Raw genomic sequence first — 22,770 nt, forward strand, 5'->3', positions numbered from 1 at the left:
GGGCAATGGGAATGGGTGTGCAGGAGTGAAGGTGGGGAGAGGAAGCAGAGACAGAAGAGAGGAAATTTAAGTGCTAGGTACAGGGCAGCAGGCTGTTCTCAGAGAGGAAGCAGGGATCACAACAGGCTGGGTCACTGGCCTGCTTCCAGACTGCCACGCCCAGGTCCCTAGGATCCTGCTAGTATACGTGCCCAGTCTCCCCTGCCCTTGCTCGCACTGCGGGTGGCAGCCACACCAGCTTCTTTCCTGTGTGTCTGCAGTTCCTTCTGCCTGGAATGCCCTTCCATCTACCACAGGCATAGTTGTGCATGCATACACATGCACACTCACACACATGCACACTGTTTAACCTTTTTTGTTTTTTTGCTTATACCATGCATCATGTAGGATCTTAGTTTCCCGACCAGGGATTGAACCTGGGCCCTTGGCAGTGAGAGCATGGAACCCTAACTGCTGGACCACCAGGGAATTCCCAGAACATTTTTCAAGATGAAAACTGTTGTTTTTTCTGATTACAAAGACATATTGATTCTTAAAATTCAAAAGGTTCAGAAAAGAGTGAGGACAAAGTCAAGACCACCGTCCCAGCACTAAAATGATTGTTCTTCCAGACATCACTCAGCATACACACGTGTGCATGTACATGTGTTACCCACTCTCACTCACTGTTACATAAAAGACGTATCACAGGTAGCTTTAGAAGCCACTTTTTCAATCATATAATATCAGGAACATCTATTCTTATCAACAAATCATTGTTTTAAGGGCCGTATGTATGGACTCATACTAATTCGACCAGTCTCCCCACCAATGGGAGTTGATTTCTTTCGCTGTGTTTCCATCACATCTCGGTGCATTTGTCATTTGGCTCTTCAGGATAATTTCATAAGCAGAACTGCTGGCCCATGGGAACACACAAGTAAAATCTCATGCACATTGCCTTCTGAGAAAGCCACACCTCTTTGCACTGCCAAAAGTGGACAGGGTGCCACCTCATGCCCTGGCCAAGGCTAGGTTTTGTCAATCATATTTGCCACTTGAAAGGGAATATCTCACTGCCAGTGTGTGTGTGGTTTTATTTCTCCCTTTCCAAATGGTGCACGTATGCACAGTTCTGCACCTGGGTTTTTCCACCTGACACTTCTTTCACACCTTTTCCACTTGCTCATTTGTGAATCAGGTAAAAAGTCACTGACGCAGGTCAAGAACCTCCCAAAGCACCCCCTGAATGCCCACAGCTTCTCCCCTTGCTGATGAGGTGTCAGAAGGCACAGGAGCAGGCAGAGGGCCAGAAAGGACTGACCACAGCATCACCACCTAAAACGCAGCCTCCTGGGCCCGGGGCCGCTCTGCACAGCCCTGTCTGACAAGGCCGGCTCATCCTGCCTGCTGAGCTCATGCCTGCTCGGAGCGTCCCGTCAGCCCAGCCAAGCCTCCCAGGGCCTGCTTGACTGGAACCCAGGGAAGGGTGATTTCTAAGCCAAACCCCTCTTCTGCCCAGGCTATAATTTCCTGATTAGGCACCACAGTCACCACCCATCTGCACACACTGATTGCTTCCTGCTACCGTCTCCATCCCTGGAGCTCCCAGGGCTGCTAAGTCAGGACCCACTGGGCCAGCAGACTTCAGAGCCTCCACGAGGCAACAAGAAGGGGCCAGGAAACTGGCTAAATGAGGCTGGTCTGAGGGACCACCCCTTCTCCTCCCAGAGGCAGGCCCTGCTCAGGAGGGAATCATGGTTTGATTTTTAGAGTTCAAAAAATCGCTTTGATAAGAAAGAACAAGGCTGCTGTGAGACCACAGCGGGGGCCATGTATGGTCTGCGTTCAGATACTGACTCTGCCCTCCAATGATGATCTCACCAAGTAACAGTCTTTCTGAGTGTTGTCTGCCCACTTGTAAGATGAGGATAACATTTCCCTAGAGGATTGTTGCACAGTATCATAGCAGAGTGGTTAGAGCCAGAAATGCTTGGTTCTTCCCTCTTAGTTATACAGCCTTGGGTACATTGCCTCTGTGAACCTCAGTTTTGCCACCTGTTTAATGGGAATAATGAAAGTACCTAAGTGTTGTTATGAGATTCAAATCATGTATGTCAAAGTATTTGAAACAGAACTACTGATAAAACAGAAGGTGGTATTTTCCACAGTCAACAAAGAGAATAGGTCATACCTCTGGAGCCTCGGCTGGACCGCTGCTTGGACTCTTCCCTCGCTGGTCCAGCAGCATGTTTTGAAGAGTCTTTTCACCTCACGCCCCAATCCTAGACATCAAGGCCCCAGTGGGGAAGGAGGAAGTCAAGGGGCAGTTGTGCTCTCAGGATCCTGAACTGGGGCAGTGGGGGGCCTCTGCTGAGAGAGGCCATTGTCCCATTACCAGATTACAAAAGTTGGGGGTCAACCTAAGAATTTTACAGCAGACTTTTCATCCCCCATTGGCCTCTTCACACCTCCTGTTGAGACCTCAGTTTCACTTTGCAGAAAGCCAGTCACACTTAGTGCCATTGCCCTCAGGAGTACTGCATCTAGAGGCCTCAAATCGCAGCTGGGGGCTCAGTGGTGGTTTTTAAAGCCCTCTCAATGTATCCCAATTTTAGCCTAGGAGGTCCCTATGACAAATGGCCATCTTATAACATAGATCCCACATAATCAGATCTCTTCATGGGGCTCCGTTTTCAAAAGACAAGGTTCAGCAACCAGAAATCATCCCTCAATAAGTCCCATCATTAATGGCCTCTCTCCAGGAGTGTCACTGGGGATCCGGTTCTCACCCAACAAGGATGCCTGTCCCCACCTGTCCCCTTTCCATTCTCGCCCTCCAGCTGGGACAGAGTCTCGGTTCAGAGCCTCTGACTCGTGGCCTCAGATTTTACTTCCTTCTTCCTCCCTGTCCCAGCTCCTATCCTATAGGTCTAGTGAGCCTCTCCCATTATGCTGCTTCTCCGCCATGGAGGAGAAGCCAGGAGCCGACCAAGAAAGCACCAACGCTTCCCTTTCCTTCCGGCTCTCCAGCCCTGCCTCCCCCATATCCCCAGGGCTGCAATGCACCAAACCTCAGGTGAAATCAGAGCAAGAACTCGGAGAGGTACAGCACGTGGCCAACCATGCACAGAGGACATTCTTGGTGCAGAGTGTAGGGCAGAGTGTGGTGCACGCATGTTGGTAAATCTTACCCCGTTACACTGAGTGCCTTTCTCCCTCATTTCCCAACCCCTGTAACTAGAATCAACAATGATTACCTCTCCTTCCTGAGTAGCCTAGTTAGGAATTCAGATCCATCTTCTCCTGACCTGGTGAAGGGCAGTTTGTTATAGGTGTCCCGTCTGACCCACCATTTGGGGAAAATTTCAAGGTGTGCAGTCTCCAGCATCTCAGTATTGAGTTTTTAGGGACTGTTGGAATAAAGAGGAGCACTTATAGTCTCAGTCACTGCCTGGATTTCCATATTACAGAGACTGCTTCCTGCTGGTGGAATCAACAAGCAGTTAAAAAAAAAAAAAAAACAATCCGGCCACCTTCCAAATACCTCTAGCCTTGGATTCCATATTCCTTCCTACAAGAGCTGGGGGAGGGCCTGGGAGTGACCAGAAGACTTGAGCCCAGGTCCTGGGTATCCCACTGCAGCCCCAAACTACCCAGCTGGCAGGATGGAGATAGGCAAGCCATCTGGGGACAGCTCTGCCGGATCCCCGGGTAGGGGGGCGGTGGGTAGGAGGAGGGTCCTGCTTTCCACAGCCAGGCCTGGGCAAGCAGAGCCACTTGTGCCCGAAGCAAATCAACTGAAAGCCTTGGCCAAGCCTGTTTGAGTTGGTGAGAGCCCAAGTGGGAATTCCAATCTGCCAGTGTTTGCTCTGCAGGCAAATAGAGCCAAACAGAATGCTGCTTGGGGACTTTACGCCAAATATCCACTGGCTTGAGCTGCCAGCAGTGCTGAGCCAGCCCTCTGCACATCACCCTCTCCCAGTTCCTGCTCTGTGAAGGCCTTCTGCTTGCGCCCTGCCAGGCAGAGTGCCCTTCTACACCGCAGCCCTGCGGCCCATGCCTGGGCTTCCCTCCTGGGCCCCAGGCCCTGCAGGCCCAACAGGTCATCTGGCCACCCTGCACCAGCTCCACCTGGATGCCCATTCTCCCCGACTCCCAGGTTCCCGACCTCAGCTTCTTGCTCTCAGCTCCGTACTTTCCACCCCTGGTACTGTGTCATTGGCCCGGTCCCTCTCAGCCCCTGGCCAGGCCAGCCCGCTGCAGCTGGCCACATAGCAGAGGCAGAGCTGACAACCAGGAAGCGCGGACCACAGTTGATCGTGTCTTTTCTTTTTTTAAACACCCTCAGGTTTTTTTAAACACTCATCATCAAATAAAATGATCCTTATAGTGAGACGTGAGTTCAGTCCCTGGGTCAGGAAGACCCCCTGGAGGATGAAATTGCTACCCATTATTGTATTCTTCGGAGAAGGCAATGGCACCCCACTCCAGTACTTTTGCCTAGAAAATCCCATGGACGGAGGAGCCTGGTAGGCTGCAGTCCATGGGGTCGCTAAAGTCGGACACGACTGAGCGACTTCACTTTCACTTTTCACTTTCATGCATTGGAGAAGGAAATGGCAACCCACTCCAGTGTTCTTGCCTGGAGAATCCCAGGGACGGGAAGCCTGGTGGGCTGCCGTCTATGGGTCACACAGAGTCGGACACGACTGAAGCGACTTAGCAGCAGCAGCAGCATTGTATTCTTGCCCGGAAAACCCCATGGACAGAGGAGCCTTGTGGGCTACAGTCCATGGGGTCACAAAGAGTCAGACATGACTGAGCAACTAACACTATAGCTGGACAGTTTTATCAGCCCATTTCTCAGACGAAATAGCTAAGGTTTCAAAAGACCAGACACCTTGCCCAAGGCCACCTGATTAAGAAATCCATGCCTCCTGACTCTAAAACTGTGGTACTCACAAACTTGCCTCCCTGAGGAATTTTTAAAACCTTTTGTTCACCCACAGAGGCCTAGGCCAGTTCCCGCATGTTTCCTAGTGAAAGCAGGGGAGGTATTTTCACATTCCCCCAAGCAACCCTGGCACATCCAGAGTGGACAGTTGGCAACATCTGCCTTGTCCCAGCCCTAAATCAGAGCCACTGCCTGAGGCTGGCACGCTGGGCTGTCTGGGCTGTACACACTAGAGCCCCCCTAGAAGCCCCCAACCTGGAGTCACCCCCTTCACTGCTAGGCACTGGAGGCATCCCTCGCTTACTTCAGGGCCCCTCCAGGGCACAGAGTTCTCTCCAGTCCAGGAAGGGGCAAGGCCATGCTTCCTACCCTTGGAGGACTCCCCAGGGCATGGCGACGGGTCTCATGCTCTAGAGCAGTCCTTCTCGGTAGTTTCGCACGATGCTCAATTTGGTCCTGAGTGTGAACATTTGCAAATGGAAATGATTTGAGAATCTCGGAGGACACATGCTCTCTACAGTCAGGCAATTACTGTCACTTCCTCAGGGACATTTCTTCTCAGCCATTCTAGGCAACCATGGGAACGAAAAGGGCCAGGAGGAGACTGTGGCTTTCTCATCACGGAACCCCCAGCACAACTCAGGAAAGAGCAGTAAAGGCTTCCGCAGGCCCTTATCTTCCTCTGGCTTCAGGGGTGCCGTCATCCAGGCCTGGAGCTCACGGACCCCCATGGGGCCTTGTCCAGCCATTCTCAATTCTATGTGTTTTTCTACTTATCATCCTTCCCAGGGTGGGCCTGGCCTTTCTGTGCCCAGCGATAGAAGCTGGTCTCCCACCCCAGCCTAACCCAGAACTCAGCACTTGTCCAAGAAGAGGGCCCTGCCAAGATGACAGGCCTCAAGAACACTCCCCAGAAACAAGAGCAGAGCAGGCACTGATGGGCCTCTGGTTTGGCCAGATGCGAGCAAGGGGTGCCAGCCACCCCCAGCCACCACCACCTGGGCCTTCAGATGGCTCCAACACTGGTGGGCCAGGGCCTTGCTGACTGTGGGAGTCATCTGGCCGGGGATGACGTAGAAAAGGCTGCCTTTTGAGTAAAGGGCTCTAACTAAGGGAAGGGAGCAGCCCAAATGCCTGGTGCTGTCACCCTTCTGGGGCACCACTATCACCGTGAGCCTCAGGAAAAGCAGAGAAGAATTCCAGAGAGAGACCTCCATGGCACTGTGTGCAGAGAGAGAGCTGTGACCCTGCCAGCATGGGGGCCCACACAGGCGAGCCAGCAGAGCTTCCTAGGCCAGTGGGGCCATACCAGATCACAGGAGCCATGCCCTCTCATGGGACTGTGGGAGGCCCTTCTTGGTCCAGGGTCCAGGTGGCTTTCCCAGGAGCCCAGTGGGACCTGGCTGCGGGGGTCGAGGGAAGGGAAAGCCAGCGTGGCCCCCAGGTGCGGCCTCTGGCCAGGGTGAGCCTTGAGCTCCTCTCTCCCCACTCCCCATTCCCAAGGTCTCGCTGTGTCATGTGAGGAGGAATCAGACTTCATGGGCACCAACTCGGGTCAGCTCCCAAAGGTGGACAGATGTCATGATCACAGCAACAGCCGCACAGAGGTCAACCCAGAAAACAAGTGTTCAACGGGGGGCGGTGCGGTCGGGTCACAGCCCCCGCGGTCCACAGTGGCTGGGTGCCCACATCCAGCTACTTCTCGTCGACCTTCTCCGAGGACTTGGACTGCTTCTTCTGGGGCAAGTCTTCAAGCATGAGGCTCAGCACGTGCACAATCTCGTAGTACAGCTCCTGAAGCCTGGGAGTGGAGGAGGAGGGCCTTAGCTCACAGTGAGCTCCGCTCCACCTGGCCCTGCCCACTGCACGCTCGCACCTGCATGTCCACCATACCTGGCAGGTGTGGGGCAGGAAAGAGCACGGACCTGAGAACCAGACTGGGCTGGGTGGGAAGGCCAGGTCGGCCAGGCTCCCTGGGCTCTGGGAGGAAGTTCTCTCACTGCCCATGTTAGGTTGGAGACAGCAGACTCCTGGGCTCTGAGTTGAGGTGACTGCCTGAGGGCGGCCTGGACACTGCCAGATCCACTCTTGGGCCAACGCTGGGCATTCCTAGACCCCCTCCAGTGTACAAAGCCCTCCAGGGGGCTTTTGCTGAGACATCAGGCTAATTGTGCCCCTCTTCTTCCTGCAGTAGTGGCCAGTGTGACCCCAGCTAACTCACACTGAGCACAGCCCCGAGCTTTACACACACTGCTTTCCTAGTGTCAGTCCTTCCTGTGACAGGCGGGAAAGGGACAAAGACTTGGCCAGAGTCACACAGGAAGCAGTAACAGAACCAGGTCAGGAGCTTCAGCTTCTGACTTGCAGCCAGAGGTCTTTCCTCTGCCCCACTGAGAAGGGCTTGGTGAGGTGCTCTTGGAGAATCAAAGGAAGCAATGTTTAAAAACAGGTCAGTTTTTTAAACTGAGGAGGGCCAGTGGGCAGTGCTCCCCCCACCAGCAACAGGCCTGCCCATACAGCAGCCCAGCCCCTACACACCCCCCAGGAAGGACCTGGCTCTGCCTTCCCTGCACATCAGCCAGCACCCCACCAGGACCCGTGGGCCAGGGTCAGCGGGGCTGGGACTGACTTGTAGATGGTAGCATCCTGGTTGTCCAGGGTGGACAAGTAGATGTCAATGAAGGGCAGGCTAGTGCCAAAATCATCCAAGACCATGGGGTCAGTGTGCCGCAAAGTCTTCTTAAACTTCTCCACCAGTTCAGTGAAACTCTTGTGGTCAAGATCTTTCTAGAGAGAGGAGCATAAACAGAGCAGCACGACGAGAGTCTTGCTACACAAAGACCTGGGGCCCTCCACGAGGAGCACAGGCAGAGGCCTGACCCTGGCCCCCAGGTGAGTCCTGAGTACAAGCACAGGCCACCCCAACCCCTTCTGGGCCTGGACCCCCCTGCCTGGGGCCACCTGGTGAGCCACTACACCTGACGTGAGGACAACTGACCTGGCATGAGGACCGGTGACATGGAAGGAACTGGGATAGCCTGAGCACGGCTCAGCGTTTCACCCTGTTGTGGACAAGTCTCAGACACACAAAACAGGAGGACGTCTCCACCTCGGAGAGGAGGCTGAGGAGAGGGGCACTGGCCTCACGGGGAGAGAGGGGCAGTGGTTCAGGACCTGGCGGGGCACTCCAGGCAGCTCAGAGGGCTTCAGCCCTCACAGTGGTATCATGCTTGACAGAAAATCTCCAGCCCATTGAGCTCATTCTTGTTCCAGTTTAGAAAAACTGAGGTTAGTAACACCTGTCAGTAACACCCCGTGACCTCCCCCACTCAGCGACCGGGAATGGAGCCTGCTTGGCACCCAATGAATCCTCGGGAACAAGACTGCTCAAGGCCAAGGGCCCAGCAATGGAGTGTTGCCCATGAAGGAGGGAAATGTTAGCGCTTCCCTCGTGGCTCAGATGGTAAAGAATCTGCCTGCAATGCAGGAGACCTGGGTTCAATCCCTGGGTCAGGAAGATTCCCTGGAAAAGGAAATGGCAACCCACTCCAGTATGCTTGCCTGGGAAATCCCATGGACAGAGGAGCTGGGTGGGCTATAGTCCATGGCCCAGCAATGGAGTGTTGCCTATGAAGGAGGGAAATAGTATAATCACAACACTCAACACTTGAAGAGGTCCAGAGAAAATACAAAAAGGTAGAGAACACAGTCTGACTCTGAAAACTAGACAGAGGTGGGCAGCCGACTCTCCAAATGCACAGATGCCTAAGGCCCCCCACCTTCCACCCCGGCCCCCAGGCCCGTCTTCCTGACCATCCCTTCAGCCCTGACTGTCCCTCTGCTTGTCTGCCTGCCCACGGAGACAGCCTACCTGGGTCTGCATCAGCTTGCTGACCTCTTCTTGCTGCCGCTTCAAAATCACCTGCTTCTCTTCCATGAGGTTCATGCGTCTCTCCAGCATCAGCTCCCGCTCAAACTTTTTGATGGAGTCCTAGAGGGCAGGAGGATGGAGGTAAGATGCAGGGCTCTCCCTGTGCACCATCCCCACCTCCCCTCTTCCCCAGTCTCCCACTGCCACTCAGGCCCCTCAGCAGGAGGACCCCCTCACAGGGCCAGCCCCCAACTCAAGCTGCCCGCTGCAGCTGCAATGACCTCCCAAGTACCTGTCCTGCTGGCCACCATCATGAGGGGGGCTCAGGGAGAAGGGTTGCGCCGGCATAGAGATGGGCCCACCTGGTCCCCTCCCTTCCAATTCCAGAGCGAGACGGCTCAGAGATGATCCACCTGCCACACTTAACCAACACCACCCGCCCCCGCCCCACCAATCCTTACAAGCGCCACCTCACCTCAGTGTGGATGATCATCACACCCACAAACATGCTGAGGAAGACAAAGGAGGCAAGCAAGATAAATATGATGGTGAATGAACGGCTCAGAATCAAATTCCGGGCATCCAGCTGCTCCTGCAGGTCTGTCCAGCCATCGACCTACTCAGGCAGGGCAAGTGCCAAGGCTCAGGGGGGCAGGCCTCCTGCTCACCTGCCCTAGGGGAGCCCTGGCCCTACTGAGGAGCAGGCTGGCTCTTCTTCCACATCAGCCCCTCCACATCACACCCCCTAATCCACCGACTCCAGTGCATACAGGCTGGCAGAGATGCAGGGCACCACTGGGTGTGGGCACTTATGTCCAATGTGCCCTAAGGGCTCTTCTCCAAAAGGCCTTCCAGCTTTCCCCAAGAGACACTGCCCCTCTGCCAGGCCCTCCTTTGGAAAAGACCTCAATCTTGCCAGAACCCAGTAGAATCTAGACTTTGAGACAGGTTTTGCAGACTTATTCTGCATGGATTTGTGACAGCCTATTCCCCAAAAGGCTTTGTGATGTGGGTTTTCCTCCTAAATTACACTTCAATTAGGATGAATTATCTTTTGAGAACTTTTGAAAAGTTTTACCACCCCATGGGGCAAATAGGAATGCTGTAGGGAGTCACAAGATTAGAGTCAGTGATGGACTCTTGGCCAGGGTGCTAGCCTGTGCCTTGTCCTGGGAGACCATTCCTCAGCTTCCCCCCAACCCCAGCTAAGTGTCTGAGTGTGGGAAAGACCCCAAGTGAGGCCCAGCATGTCCACACACTTGCACCAGCTGCCAGTCCCCTTTCAAGGCCCCTGCCTGAACCCCACCCCCACCACTGTTCCCAAACATGGTACCGTGGCCAAGCTGAAGAGAGTGAAGAAGGCCAAAGCCAGGTTCCCCCAGTTATTCATGTCACCCCCTTCTGGAAGTCCAAACAGGCAGAAGCCCAGGATGGCAAAGATGTACATCAGGACGAAGAATAGGATGAGCACGGAGGCCACGGTGTAGGCTGTCTGCCCCATGGCAGTGATGAGTGTCTGCAAGGCAGAAGCACAAGGGCTAGGTCAGGCTGCCGGCCGGGCTGGGCTCAGAGGACAGCGGTTCAGCCTGTCCCAACCATAGCTGCCCCGGTATCTGGTGCCTTGCCTAGCACATGGTAGATGCTCCATAAATGGTTGAATGAACGAATGGGAGCAGTGTCCAGATTGAGGGCTGGAGCAATCTAACAGTGGTTCACCAGTGCACGGCCTCCATGCTCAGTCACCCATGGGGGGATTGCCCGTGCTGCCCCAGGGCTGGAGTAGTTGCCCCATCAGCACCCCTGAGCACTCTACTTGAATCCAGCCTGCCTCTGTTCATCCCAGGGTGTCCTGTTTCTGCTCCTCAGCTGAGGGCCAGCCCTGAATGCTCTTCCAGGTCCAGGAGGAGCAGGGGAGCCACCTTGGAAACAGGAATGAAGAGGGCTCAGAGGAGTGGGGCTTCCCAGGTTTTCTGGGCCCCATCTCCCAGGCAGGTCCTCATCTTGTGATCTCAGTCTTCGTCCATGACATGGGTGTTGGTCTTATCTCCCACGCCTCATCGTTCATTCTCCCTGCCCTGGAGTCTTGCATATACGTGTTCAGCTACCTAGATCTGTCCCTGATACCTTGTCAAGGTAGGGAGATGTTCCTATTTCAAGATGCAGGATCAGAAGCTCAGAGAAGCAAAACGCCTCGTCCACAGTCACATTGTGATACACCAGCAGGGCTGGAACCTACTCTCCAGCCCCTTGCATTGTGCCACCATTGTCAACTGCAAAAAATCTTTTTTCTAAGCTGAGAAACTATTAACATAGAAAAGGAGGTACTGGTAGAGCTGGGACCCAGGACGGTGAAGTTCTGACAGTTCGAGGTAAAGTGTGAAGCAGAGAGACAGCCAAGGAGCACTGGGGCTGCCCTGCCTGCAGACCAGTCTGGCAGCTGCCTGCAGGAATAAATGCCCACCCCACACCTCCCTCCTCTCCTTGGAGAAAGAAAACCAGTGTTTGGGGATTCATTCCAAAAGAACTGAGATGCTAAGAAAAAAAAAAAAAAAGCTGCCTCCACTCCTGCAAGAGAAACAGAACTTCTTTCCCAAGATTGCCAAGACTAAAGAGGTAAGAACTCATGAAGAACGTGGCAGTGGGACGCAGTGTGCAGGTGAGGTCTGCATGGTCAATAGGCCCAAACAAGCCCCTTCCCGGAGAAGCGTGGGCCTGAGCAGAGCCCGGGCAAACACACTGGGCCCAGGATGAGCGCCTGAGGGTGTGCTTGGGCCACCTCTGACGTGTGCTCTGACACCACTGAGCCAAGTAAAGACCGGCCACCATGTGTCCCCCAGCAGGAGCAGGACTTCCAGAGCTTCCTGAACAAGTCATGAGACCCTCCCCTCAAGAGAAGCTGCAGACTTTTAGTTTTCTGGGGGAAGACGTGAGTGGCCAGACCCATCAAAGAGCTGGAGGCTCCTGGGCACATACTCCAAAGGGTCTGGACCATAAGAAAATCAGTCACTCTGCAGCACGGGAGAGAGGGCAAGATGAGATGGACTCGAGTCAGAACAACTTTCAAAGGTCAGCTCCAGTATCTAACTGCTGAGTGACTGTGGGTCTCAGTTTCTTCATCTGTAAAATGGAGCTAACACCTTTCCTAGAATCATTTAAGGGTGAAATGAGATAAAACAGGTAAAGATCAACCTCCCACACAAGAGGACTCAATCACCGTAGGAGAGAAACAGAAGTACCATTTCATCGGGGGCCCAATCGCCCGCACATGCACAGCCACAGCACTCCAGGCCACTCACCCGGATGCCGCGGCTGTAGGTGATAAGCTTGAGGATGCGCAGGGACTGCACACCGTCGGCGATGTTGAGGTAGGGGTAGTGCTTGCCCTTGATCTTGCGGAGACTGTAGGGGATGAAGATGATGATGATAATCACCACATCGAGCAGGTTGTAGCCATCCTTCCAGTAGCTGATGGGGTCCACATAGAGTTTCATGCAGAACTCAGAGCTATAGATGGACACAAAGATGAGCTCTGAGACCTGCAGGGGTGGCGAAAGTGGCAGGGTCAGACCAAGCTGCACACCTTCCCCTGCCTGGGCCACCCGATGAGGGGTGTGTGTTGGCAGGGGGAGGATGCTCCTAAGTCAGCCACAGGACAGAGAAACCCAGGCAGAGTCCCGGGCACACAGTGGACACAGCGTGCCTGATTCCCTTCTCCTTCGGAGTCTTCCCTACCCTGTGGCCCTGACCCAGAGAACTTGGGAATGATTGACCATCAGAATGACTATCGAGGTCCAGTGGGAAGTATACATCAGGCAACACAGAAGGAAGGTTCCCAAAGAGAAGATTCCAAGAGCCTTCTGGCCAACTTTAATACCCAGATGAACAGAGATGAACTATTCACACATCTACTTATATTTACTCTATTATCACACCCACTTAAAATCAGTTAACTAATCTGCTTCTGAAGAATGTTCTGCTTATTTTCAACTGTTACACCTTATGAAACAACCTTATTCAAATTCTTCTTATGTATGAACAATTCCAGGGGATTTTATTTTACCAAAACACACTTTTTGAGGCATCTAAGTTTTTGCTTATCATCAATGCATTCATTCATTGAGGAAGTGTTGATTAAGCCTCTACCACATGCCAAGCGCTGTTTCAGGTATAAAGAAACACAACAGTGAATGAGACAGAGAATGTCCAGCCCCCATGAAACTGACAGTCTAGTTGGAGAGACAGAAATGAAGGTTTAGACAAATACATATATCCCATCACACAGGAAGGAAAGTGGAATGGCCACAAGGGAGAAAGGGACTGGTCAGGTGGGGAAGGGCGGTCATGACAGCTACTTAGAAAAGGTGCAGAGCGGAGGCCTTGCTAAAGCCAGGAATGCAGCCATAACAAAATCTAGGAGAGTACTTCCCAGGGGTGTGCACAAGCGTCCTAAAGTGAGAAAGGAACAGCAGAGCCAGGGTGGCTAGAACAGAAAGGGGCGAGCAGAGCAGGAGATGAAGGTGGAGAGGCCAGCTGTGTAGGGAGGGCCTGGCAGGCCTGGGGAAGGCTGTGAACTTTAACCTCAGCCTTGGAGCTGGAGCAAGGAAGTGAAGTGAACTGATTTACATTTTTAAGAGATCTCCATGGAAATGACAGAGTAGGGAAACTGGCGGGAATAGCGACTGGGAGACAAGTTAGGAAGGAGGTGAGAGACAGTAGAAGAATTAATTCTAGCATCACTCAGGCAAGAGACTGGGTTAGATTGCATTGGACTGGGGAACAGTGTGGGGCTGAAGAGAAGAGGACAGATTCCAGATGTATTCTGTTAGCAGTGATGACAGGACTTTCTGAGGGACTCAGGGATGTACAGAAGGCAAGGAAGATTCCTCACACAGAGCAACCAGGTAAATGCTGATGCCTTTAACGGAGATGAGTTTGGGGTGGGTTGAAGAGGGGAGCTAGCAAGAGTTTCTAGAGGGAAATAGAAAAGGTTTTGAGATACACCACCTTTTAAATATGTCAGATGCTATCACTGGAAATTATAGCTCAAGCCACAACTATCCATTTGGATTACATTAGGGCCTCTGGTGGTGTTATTTGTCCTGTACACTTCTATTTGTGGTCTCCACATGGCAACCATTTATATACACTTTTATGTTTGTTAACTACAGTGAAACATTTAGATACACAAAAAGACGTAAAAGAATAATATAATGAACAACCATATACTATTATACCATTTAGCTTAAGAAATAAAATATTACCATTACAGACAGAACCTCACATTGATCAAATCCCCTTCCCTTTCCACAAAAGCAAGCCTATTTCAAATCTGGAGTATGCCTTGCTCTTATATTTTATACTTTTACCACATATGTATCCCCAAAAGTGCATGGTATGGTTCTGCATCTTTCATATACTACATAAATTGCATATACACTAAAGCATCCTTTGGGAAATTTTTTTATTTAAAATTATAAGATTCATCCATGTTGATCTATGTAAACCTAGTTTAGAGTTTCCCCACTATTTAGCAATTCCACTTATGAAAATATTAAAATTTTTTAAATCTAGATACCCATTGGGTGATATTCAGCTTCTTTGTAATTTTTTACCTATAAAAGCACAAAAAGTTTGAGCAAAAATACAGGGCCATTTAAAAAGCAGACTTGAGGTCCTGTGCCCCTGGGCCCTCCTCTCAGCCAGAGCATAGGTAAGATGCCTGGGAGTACAGTATCCTTGAACCTATGAATAGATCCTCCATGCCCCCAGGGACTCCTGCCCACACCACAGCCAGTTCTGAGCACCCCTTGGGCTCCCAGCTGCTGGAGCACCCAAAAGGGAATTCTCCTATTTGCTAAGATTCTACTGTGCCTGGTGATTCTGATCTGCCTCAATCGGTGATTGAATGATATTTTCTAGTATCTTATTTATCATCTATGTGTATTACCTGTACATCAAGATAGAGATTACCAACTGGCCTTGGAGTGATTTCTTCCAGACCCTCATAGTAGTCACCCTCTACCTGATCACCCGTCTTGTTGTCCTTGTTGAGAGAGGAAATCACTCCAAAATCATCACGGGGTAACTGGGTCTAATCGTGGGTGACTATGTGGCTCTAACAGCCATGTGACCTTCCCCTTGTGACAGTAAAGACACAGCGGCCCCACTAACCCTGTAGAATGCCGGGTGTAGGTGAATTTCTTTCATTTATCTCTGAAACCTGCAAATAACACCTCCACCGAAATAACTGCCTGCCCCTACGACACCCCCAGCCAACTCACAGCCCCATGCTTTATTGTACACACATTGTCCTCTGTTACAACATAGGAATAGAATTACCTGATTGTAAAATATGAGCATCTTCAGCTTCACTGAATATTGCCAAATTGTATTCTGAAGCGGTTGTACCAACTTACTTTAATAGCAACAATGGTTCTTTTTTTTACATCCTCACCAACACTTCCTACTGTTGGACTTCTTAATTTTTATTAATCTGATGGAGTGATATCTTATTTTTCATTTTGTCTTTCCTCTAATTATTCATAAAATTGGGCATCTTTTTATGTGTTTACTGAACTGCCTATTCCTAATTTGTCCCCAGATTTTTTGCTGGATTGTCTTTTGCTTCTTGATTTGAAAGAAAATATATCCACATACTTTGAATCCTAATCCTTTACCTGATACATGCAGGTAAGGTTTCAAATAGCTTCTCCTGCACTGACTTATCTTGTCACCTCTTTAATGATCTTCTGATGAACACAAGTTTAAAGTTTTAATGGAATCAAATTAACCAAACTTTTTCTTCACTGCTTATATATTTCATACCTTAAAATTCCTTTCCCTCCTGAGATCATATAAATCTTCTATATTTTCTTCCAAACATTCTGAAGTTTCACTTTTCAAGTTAGGTCTTTAGCTGTGTATGCTGGAAGGTAGAGATCCAACTGGAGTGTTTTCCTCCATAGGTACTGTTTAATGAAGAAACCCTTCCACCACTCATTTGCAGGGCCATCTTCTCAGGGTCCAGGTTTTCATCCCAGCCAGGTCTGATTCTGAGTACTCTGTCCTGTTCCCCTGGTCTATTTGTCTATCTGTGTTGTCTATTCATGCATTGTCATCCTGCTTAGTTACTAATAGGCCTTACAGAAAGACTCATAGAAAGCCTTATAGAAAGACTTCTCCCCTTTTCACTTTAAAAACCATCTTGGTTTTCCTTTCTTTCATTCTTTCATCTAAATTTTAGCATTGGCTTTTGGCAACCCATAAAAAATCCTGCCAGATTTATTACTGGAATTGCACTGATATTAAATAGTTTAACCGGGGGAGACTGCATCTTGAAGAAACTGGGTCTTTCTATGCATGATCTAATATATCCTTCCATTTCTCTATATCTTCTTTAATAACCTTTATATATTTCTTTCTCTTTAAAAATCTCACAATACTTTTATTAGATTTGCCTCTAATACTTTCTGTATCTTATAAGTGCTATGTCTTTTGTTGCTGATATATTAAATATATTTTATTTCTTAATCATATATCTACCAAATTTTCTGGACTTTATTAACTTATTAATTTTATTAACTTTATATTTATTCCAGATTCTTTGAGGATTTCTATGCAGAAATCATAACACCTGCGAATAATTACAGTCTTTTAAAACTTTCTAATTCTTAATTTTTTTTATTCCTTTTCCTTGTATTATACATTGGCTAAGACACTGATACAAATCTTGTCAAGAATAACTGGACTACAGCTTTAAAAAAATACTGTTACAATTTCACCATTGAGTGTGAACTTTGATATAGGTTTTTCATAGGTACTCTTAATTACTTTAAAACAAATCCTTTCTATCCCTAGTTTGATAAATTTTTATCATGAAAGATACTCAAGATAAACTGTTTTATGCATCTCTTAAAGTGATTTTATTGGACTTTTTTCTCCTTTAGTATTTTAAGCTAGTTAATAAAATACCTAGATTTTTATAATACTTGCATTCCTGGAAAAGCCCAACTTGGCAATGTTATATATTACCTTCTTCATATATTTTTAAAACTTCAGTTTCCTAATATTCTGTTTGGGATTGTAATGTCCAAGTTCATGATATTGGGCATAATTTTCCTTTTTCATTTTGTCATTGAGTAGTTTTGGCATGAAGGTTATACTAAGTCGTCCCTTAGTATTCCCAGGGGATTGGTTCCAGGACTATCCCACAGATGCCAAAATCCAAGGATGCTCAAGTCCCTTATAAAATATGGCATGGTATTTGCATATAAGCTACACATACTCTCCCCACATACTTTAAAACATTTTTAGATTACTTACATTGTTGTTGTTCAGTCGCTAAGTTGTGTCTGACTCTGCTACCCTATGGACTGCAGCACTCCAGGCTTCCCTGTCCTTCACTTTTCGGAGTTTGCTGAAACTCATGTCCATTGAGTCAGTGATCCTATCCAACCGTCTCATCCTCTGTTGCCCCTTCTCCTTTTGCCTGCAATCTTTCCCAGCATCAGAGTCTTTTCAAGTGAGTCGGCTCTTCCCAGCAGGTGGCAAAAGTATTAGAGCTTCAGCCTCAGCATCAGTCCTTCCACTGAATATTCAGGGTTGACCAGGATTAACTGGTTAGATCTTCCTGCAGTCCAAGGGTCTCTCAAGAGTCTTTTCCAGCACCACAGTTCAAAAGCATCAATTCTTCGGCACTCAGCCTTCATTATGTTCCAACTCTCACATCTGTACATGACTACTGGAAAAACCATACCTGGAACTTTGTCAGCTAAATGATATCTCTGCTTCTGAATACACTGTCTAGGTTTGTCATAGCTTTCCTTCCAAGGAGCAGTACAGTTCAGTCGCTCAGACGTGTCTGACTCTGCAACGCCATGGACTGCGGCACACCAAGCTTCCCTGTCCATTACCAACTCTCGGAACGTGCTCAAACACGTGTCCATTGAGTCGATGATGCCATCCAATCATCTCATCCTCTGTCGTCCCCTTCTCCTCTTGCCTTCAATCTTTCCCGGCATCAGGGTCTTTTCCAATGAGTCAGTTCTTCGTACCAAGTGGCCAAAATATTGGGAGCTTCAGCTTCAGCAGCAGTCCTTCCAATGAATATTCAGGACTGATTTTCTTTAGGATAGACTGGTTAGATCTCCTTGCAGTCCAATGGAGTCTCAAGAGTCTTCTCCAACACCACAGTTCAAAAGCATCAATTTTTGGCACTCACCTTTCTTTATAGTCCAACTCTCACATCCATACACGACTACTGGAAAAACCGTAACTTTGACGAGACGGGCCTTTGTTGGCAAAGTAATGTCTCTGCTTTTTAATATGCTGTCTAGGTTTGTCATAGCTTTTCTTCCAAGGAACAAGTGTCTTTTAATTTCATGGCTGCGGCCACCATCTGCAGTGATTTTGGAGCCCCCCAAAATAAAGTCTCTCACTGCTTCCATTGTCTCCCCATCTATTTGCCATGAAGTGATATGACCAGATGTCATGATTTTAGTTTTGAATGTTGAGTTTTAAGCCAACTTGTTCACTCTCCTTTTTCACTTTCATCAAGAGGCTCTTTAGTTCTTCTTCGCTTTCTTCCATAAGGGTGGTGTCATCTGTGTATCTGAGGTTATTGATATTTTTCCAGGCAATCTTGATTCCAGTTTGTGCTTCATCCAGCCCGGCATTTGGCATGATGTATTCTGCATATAAGTTAAATAAGCAGGGTGACAATATACAGCTTTGATGTACTCCTTTCCCAATTTGGAACCAGTCTGTTGTTCCATGTCCAGTTCTAACTGTTGCTTCTTGACCTGCATACAGATTTCTCAGGAGGCAGGTCAGGTGGTCTGGTATTTCCTTTTCTTGAAGAATTTTCCACAGTTTGTTGTGATCCACATAGTCAAATGCTCTGATGTAGTCAATAAAGCAGAAACAGATGTTTTTCTGGAACTCTTGCTTTTTCAATGATCCAGTGGATGTTGGCAATCTGCCTTTTCTAAATCCAGCTTGAACATCTGGAAGTTCACAGCTCATATACTGCTGATGTCTGGCTTAGAGAATTTTGAGCATTACTTTGCTAGCATGTAAGAGGAGTACTGGAAAAGGTCAGTTTTCATTCCAATCCCAAAGAAAGGCAATGCCAAAGAATGCTCAAACTCCCACACAATTGCACTCATCTCACATACTAGTAAAGTAATGCTCAAAATTCTCCAAGCCAGGCTTCAGCAATATGTGAACTGTGAACTTCCTGATGTTCAAGCTGGTTTTAGAAAAGGCAGAGGAACCAGAGATCAAATTGCCAACATCTGCTGGATCATCAAAAAAGCAAGAAAGTTCCAGAAAAACATCTATTTCTGCTTTATTGACTATACCAAAGCCTTTGACTATGTGGATCACAACAAACTGTGTGAAATTCTGAAAGAGATGGGAATACCAGACCACCTGACCTGCCTCTTGAGAAATCTGTATGCAGGTCAGGAAGCAACAGTTAGAACTGGACATGGAACAACAGACTGGTTCCAAATAGGAAAAGGAGTACGTCAAGGCTGTATATTGTCACCCTGCTTATTTAACTTATATGCAGAGTACATCATGAGAAACGCTGGACTGGAAGAAACACAAGCTGGAATCAAGATTGCCAGAAGAAATATCAATAACCTCAGATATGCAGATGACACCACCCTTATGGCAGAAAGTGAAGAGGAACTAAAAGGCCTCTTGATGAAAGTGAAAGTGGAGAGTGAAAAAGTTGGCTTAAAGCTCAACATTCAGAAAACGAAGATCATGGCATCCGGTTCCATGACTTCATGGGAAATAGATGGGGGACAGTGGAAGCAGTGAGAGACTTTATTTTGGGGGGCTCCAAAATCACTGCAGATGGTGACTGCAGCCATGAAATTAAAAGATGCTTACTTCTTGGAAGGAAAGTTATGTCCAACCTAGATAGCATATTCAAAAGCACAGACATTACTTAGCCAACAAAGGTCCGTCTAGTCAAGGCTATGGTTTTTCCAGTGGTCATGTATGGATGTGAGAGTTGGACTGTGAAGAAGGCTGAGCACCAAAGAATTGATGCTTTTGAACTGTGGTGTTGGAGAAGACTCTTGAGAGTCCCTTGGACTGCAAGGAGATCCAACCAGTCCATGGCCACCTCATGTGAAGAGTTGACTCATTGGAAAAGACCCTGATGCTGGGAGGGATTTGGGGCAGGAGGAGAAGGGGACGACAGAGGATGAGATGGCTGGATGGCATCACTGACTCGATGGACATGAGTTTGGGTAGACTCCGGGAGATGGTGATGGACAGGGAGGCCTGGCGTGCTGTGATTCATGGGGTCGCAAAGAGTCGGACACAACTGAGTGACTGAACTGAACTGAACTGAAGAGGAGTACAATTGTGCGGTAGTTTGAACATTCTTTGGCATTGTTTTTCTTTGGGACTGGAATGAAAACTGACCTTTTCCAGTCCTGTGGCCACGGCTGAGTTTTGCAAATTTGCTTTCATATTGAGCGAAGCACTTTAACAGCATCATCTTTCAGGATTTGAAATAGCTCAACTGGAATTCCATCACCTCCAATAGCTTTGTTCGTAGTGATGCTTCGTAAGGCCCACTTGACTTCACGTTCCAGGATGTCTGGCTCTAAGTGAGTGATCACACCATCGTGGTTATCTGGATCATTAAAATTTTTTTCATATAATTCTTCTGTGTATTCTTGCCACCTCTTCTTAATGTCTTCTGCTTCTGTTAGGTCCATACCATTTCTGTCCTTTTTTGTGCTCATCTTTGCATGAAATGGTCCCTTAGTATCACTAATTTTCTTGAAGAGATCTCTAATCTTTCCCATTCTATTGTTTTCCTTTATTTCTTTGCATTGATCACTGAGGAAGACTTTCCTATGTCTCCTTGCTATTCTTTGAAGTGAAGTTTGCTCAGTTGTGTCTGACTCTTTGTGACCCCATGGCCTATACAGTTGCATTTAGATGAGTATCTTTCCTTTTCTCCTTTCCCTTAAGCTTCTCTTCTTTTCTCACATGTTTGTAAGGCCTCCTCAGACAACCATTTTGCCTTTTTGCATTCTTTTTCTTGGGGATGGTCTTGATCACTGCCTCCTGTACAATGTCACAAACCTCCATCCATAGTCCTTCAGGCACTGTCTTTCAGATCTAATCCCTTGAATCTATTTGTCACTTCCACTGTATAGTCATAAGGGATTTGATTTAGGTCATACCTGAATGGTCTAATGGTTTTCCCTTCTTTCTTCAATTTAAGTCTGAATTTGGCAACAAGTTCATGATCTGAGCTACAGTCAGCTCCCAGTCTTGTTTTTGCTGACTATATAGAGCTTCTCCATCTTTGGCTGCAAAGGATATAATCAATCTGATTTTGGTATTCTTGGCAAAATTCTGTTAGCTTTTGCCCTGCTTCATTTCGTACTCCAAGGCAAAATTTGCCTGTTACTCCAGGTCTCTCTTGACTTCCTACTTTTGCATTCCAGTCCCCCATAATGAAAAGGACATCTTTTTGGGGGTGTTAGTTCTAGAAGGTCTTATAGGTCTTCACAGAACCATTCAAGTTCAGCTTCTTCAGCATTACCAGTTGGGGCATAGACTTGGATTACCCTGATATTGAATGGTTTTCCTTAGAAATGAACGGAGATCATTCTGTCATTTTTGAGATTGCACCCACCGTAGTGCATTTTGGACTCTTTTGTTGACTATGATGGTGACTCCATTTCTTCTAAGGGATTCTTGCCCACAGTAGTAGATATAATGGTCATCTGAATTAAATTCTCCCATTCCAGTCCATTTTAGTTTGCTGATTCCTACAATGTCTATGTTCACTCTTGCCACCTCCTGTTTCACCATCTCCAATTTACCATGATTCATGGACCTAACATTCCAGGTTCCTATGCAATATTGTTCTTTATAGCATCGGACTTTACTTCCATCACCAGTCACATCCATAACTGGGCGTTGTTTTCACTTTGGCTCCGTCTCTTCATTCTTTCTGGTGTTATTTCTCCACTCTTCTCCAGTAGCATATTGGGCACCTACCGACCTGGGGAGTTCATCTTGCAGTGTCCTATGTTTTTGCCTTTCCATACTGTTTGAGGTTCTCAAGGCAAGAATACTGAAGTAGTTTGCCATTCCCTTCTCCAGTGGACCTTGTCAAAACTGTCTACCATGACCTATCCGTCTTGGGTGGCCCTACACTGCATGGCTCATAGCTTCTTCTTAAATAGATACTTTCTATTTCCATATCATTTTATTTCATAAATTTGATGCTAATTGTGATAAAAATGTTTCATTGCTTTCAACATGACAGAAAATATGGGAATGGCATTTCTGTTTCAGCAATAGAACCAGCAGCTTATCTTTCCAGAAAATGTATTCAGAAGGATTCTTCATCTGGTAAATGACACCCAGAGCAGTCCGGGGACAGTTACATAACCTACATCATTGTGATGCTTCTTCCCAACCCGACAACCAGCACCGTGAATGACAGCTCACAGCTTTTGCATGTAGATAATAAGCTGTCCCTCCATCATTTGATGAAGAGATTATTTTTCTCCCCCCTGAAAGGTTGTGGCACCCTTGTCAAGAGTCAATTGGCCATAGGTATTTGGATTTATTTCTAGAATGTCAACTCTACTCTATAGGTCTGTATCTGTCCTGTGAGTACCACACTCTTTTCATTATTTTATCTCTGTAGAAAGTGTTTTGGGGGCTTCCCTCATAGCTCATTCAGTAAAGAATCCTCCTGCAATGCAGGAGACTCAGTTCTATTACTGGGTCCAGAAGATCTCCTGGAGAGGGACATGGCAACCTACTCCAGTATTCCTGCTTGGAAAATCCCATGGATATAGAAGCGTGGCATGCTACAGTCCATGGGATTGCAAGAATCAGACACAACTTAGCGAATAAGCCAACACAGAAAGTTTCTGAAGTCAGAAAATGCAAGTTCTCCAACTTT

General features: G+C 48.0%; 1 protein-coding gene across 1 annotated transcript in view; it reads right to left on the bottom strand.

Annotated features, from left to right (window-relative positions):
- Positions 1–4,751: 4,751 nt before the first annotated feature.
- Positions 4,752–22,770, bottom strand: part of CATSPER3 (cation channel sperm associated 3) — a 33,569-nt gene continuing 15,550 nt past the window's right edge. Inside the window, exons 3-8 of the mRNA XM_027546464.1 lie at positions 12,104–12,343; positions 10,141–10,323; positions 9,283–9,423; positions 8,808–8,927; positions 7,566–7,723; positions 4,752–6,737 (exon numbers count right to left, since the gene is read on the bottom strand). Of these exons, the coding sequence (XP_027402265.1) occupies positions 6,632–6,737; positions 7,566–7,723; positions 8,808–8,927; positions 9,283–9,423; positions 10,141–10,323; positions 12,104–12,343 (948 nt within the window). The 3' untranslated portion in view covers positions 4,752–6,631. The remainder of the gene's footprint in view (positions 6,738–7,565; positions 7,724–8,807; positions 8,928–9,282; positions 9,424–10,140; positions 10,324–12,103; positions 12,344–22,770) is intronic.

Source organism: Bos indicus x Bos taurus, chromosome 7 (assembly GCF_003369695.1).
Source record: "Bos indicus x Bos taurus breed Angus x Brahman F1 hybrid chromosome 7, Bos_hybrid_MaternalHap_v2.0, whole genome shotgun sequence".
Classification (NCBI taxonomy): Eukaryota; Metazoa; Chordata; class Mammalia; order Artiodactyla; family Bovidae; genus Bos; species Bos indicus x Bos taurus.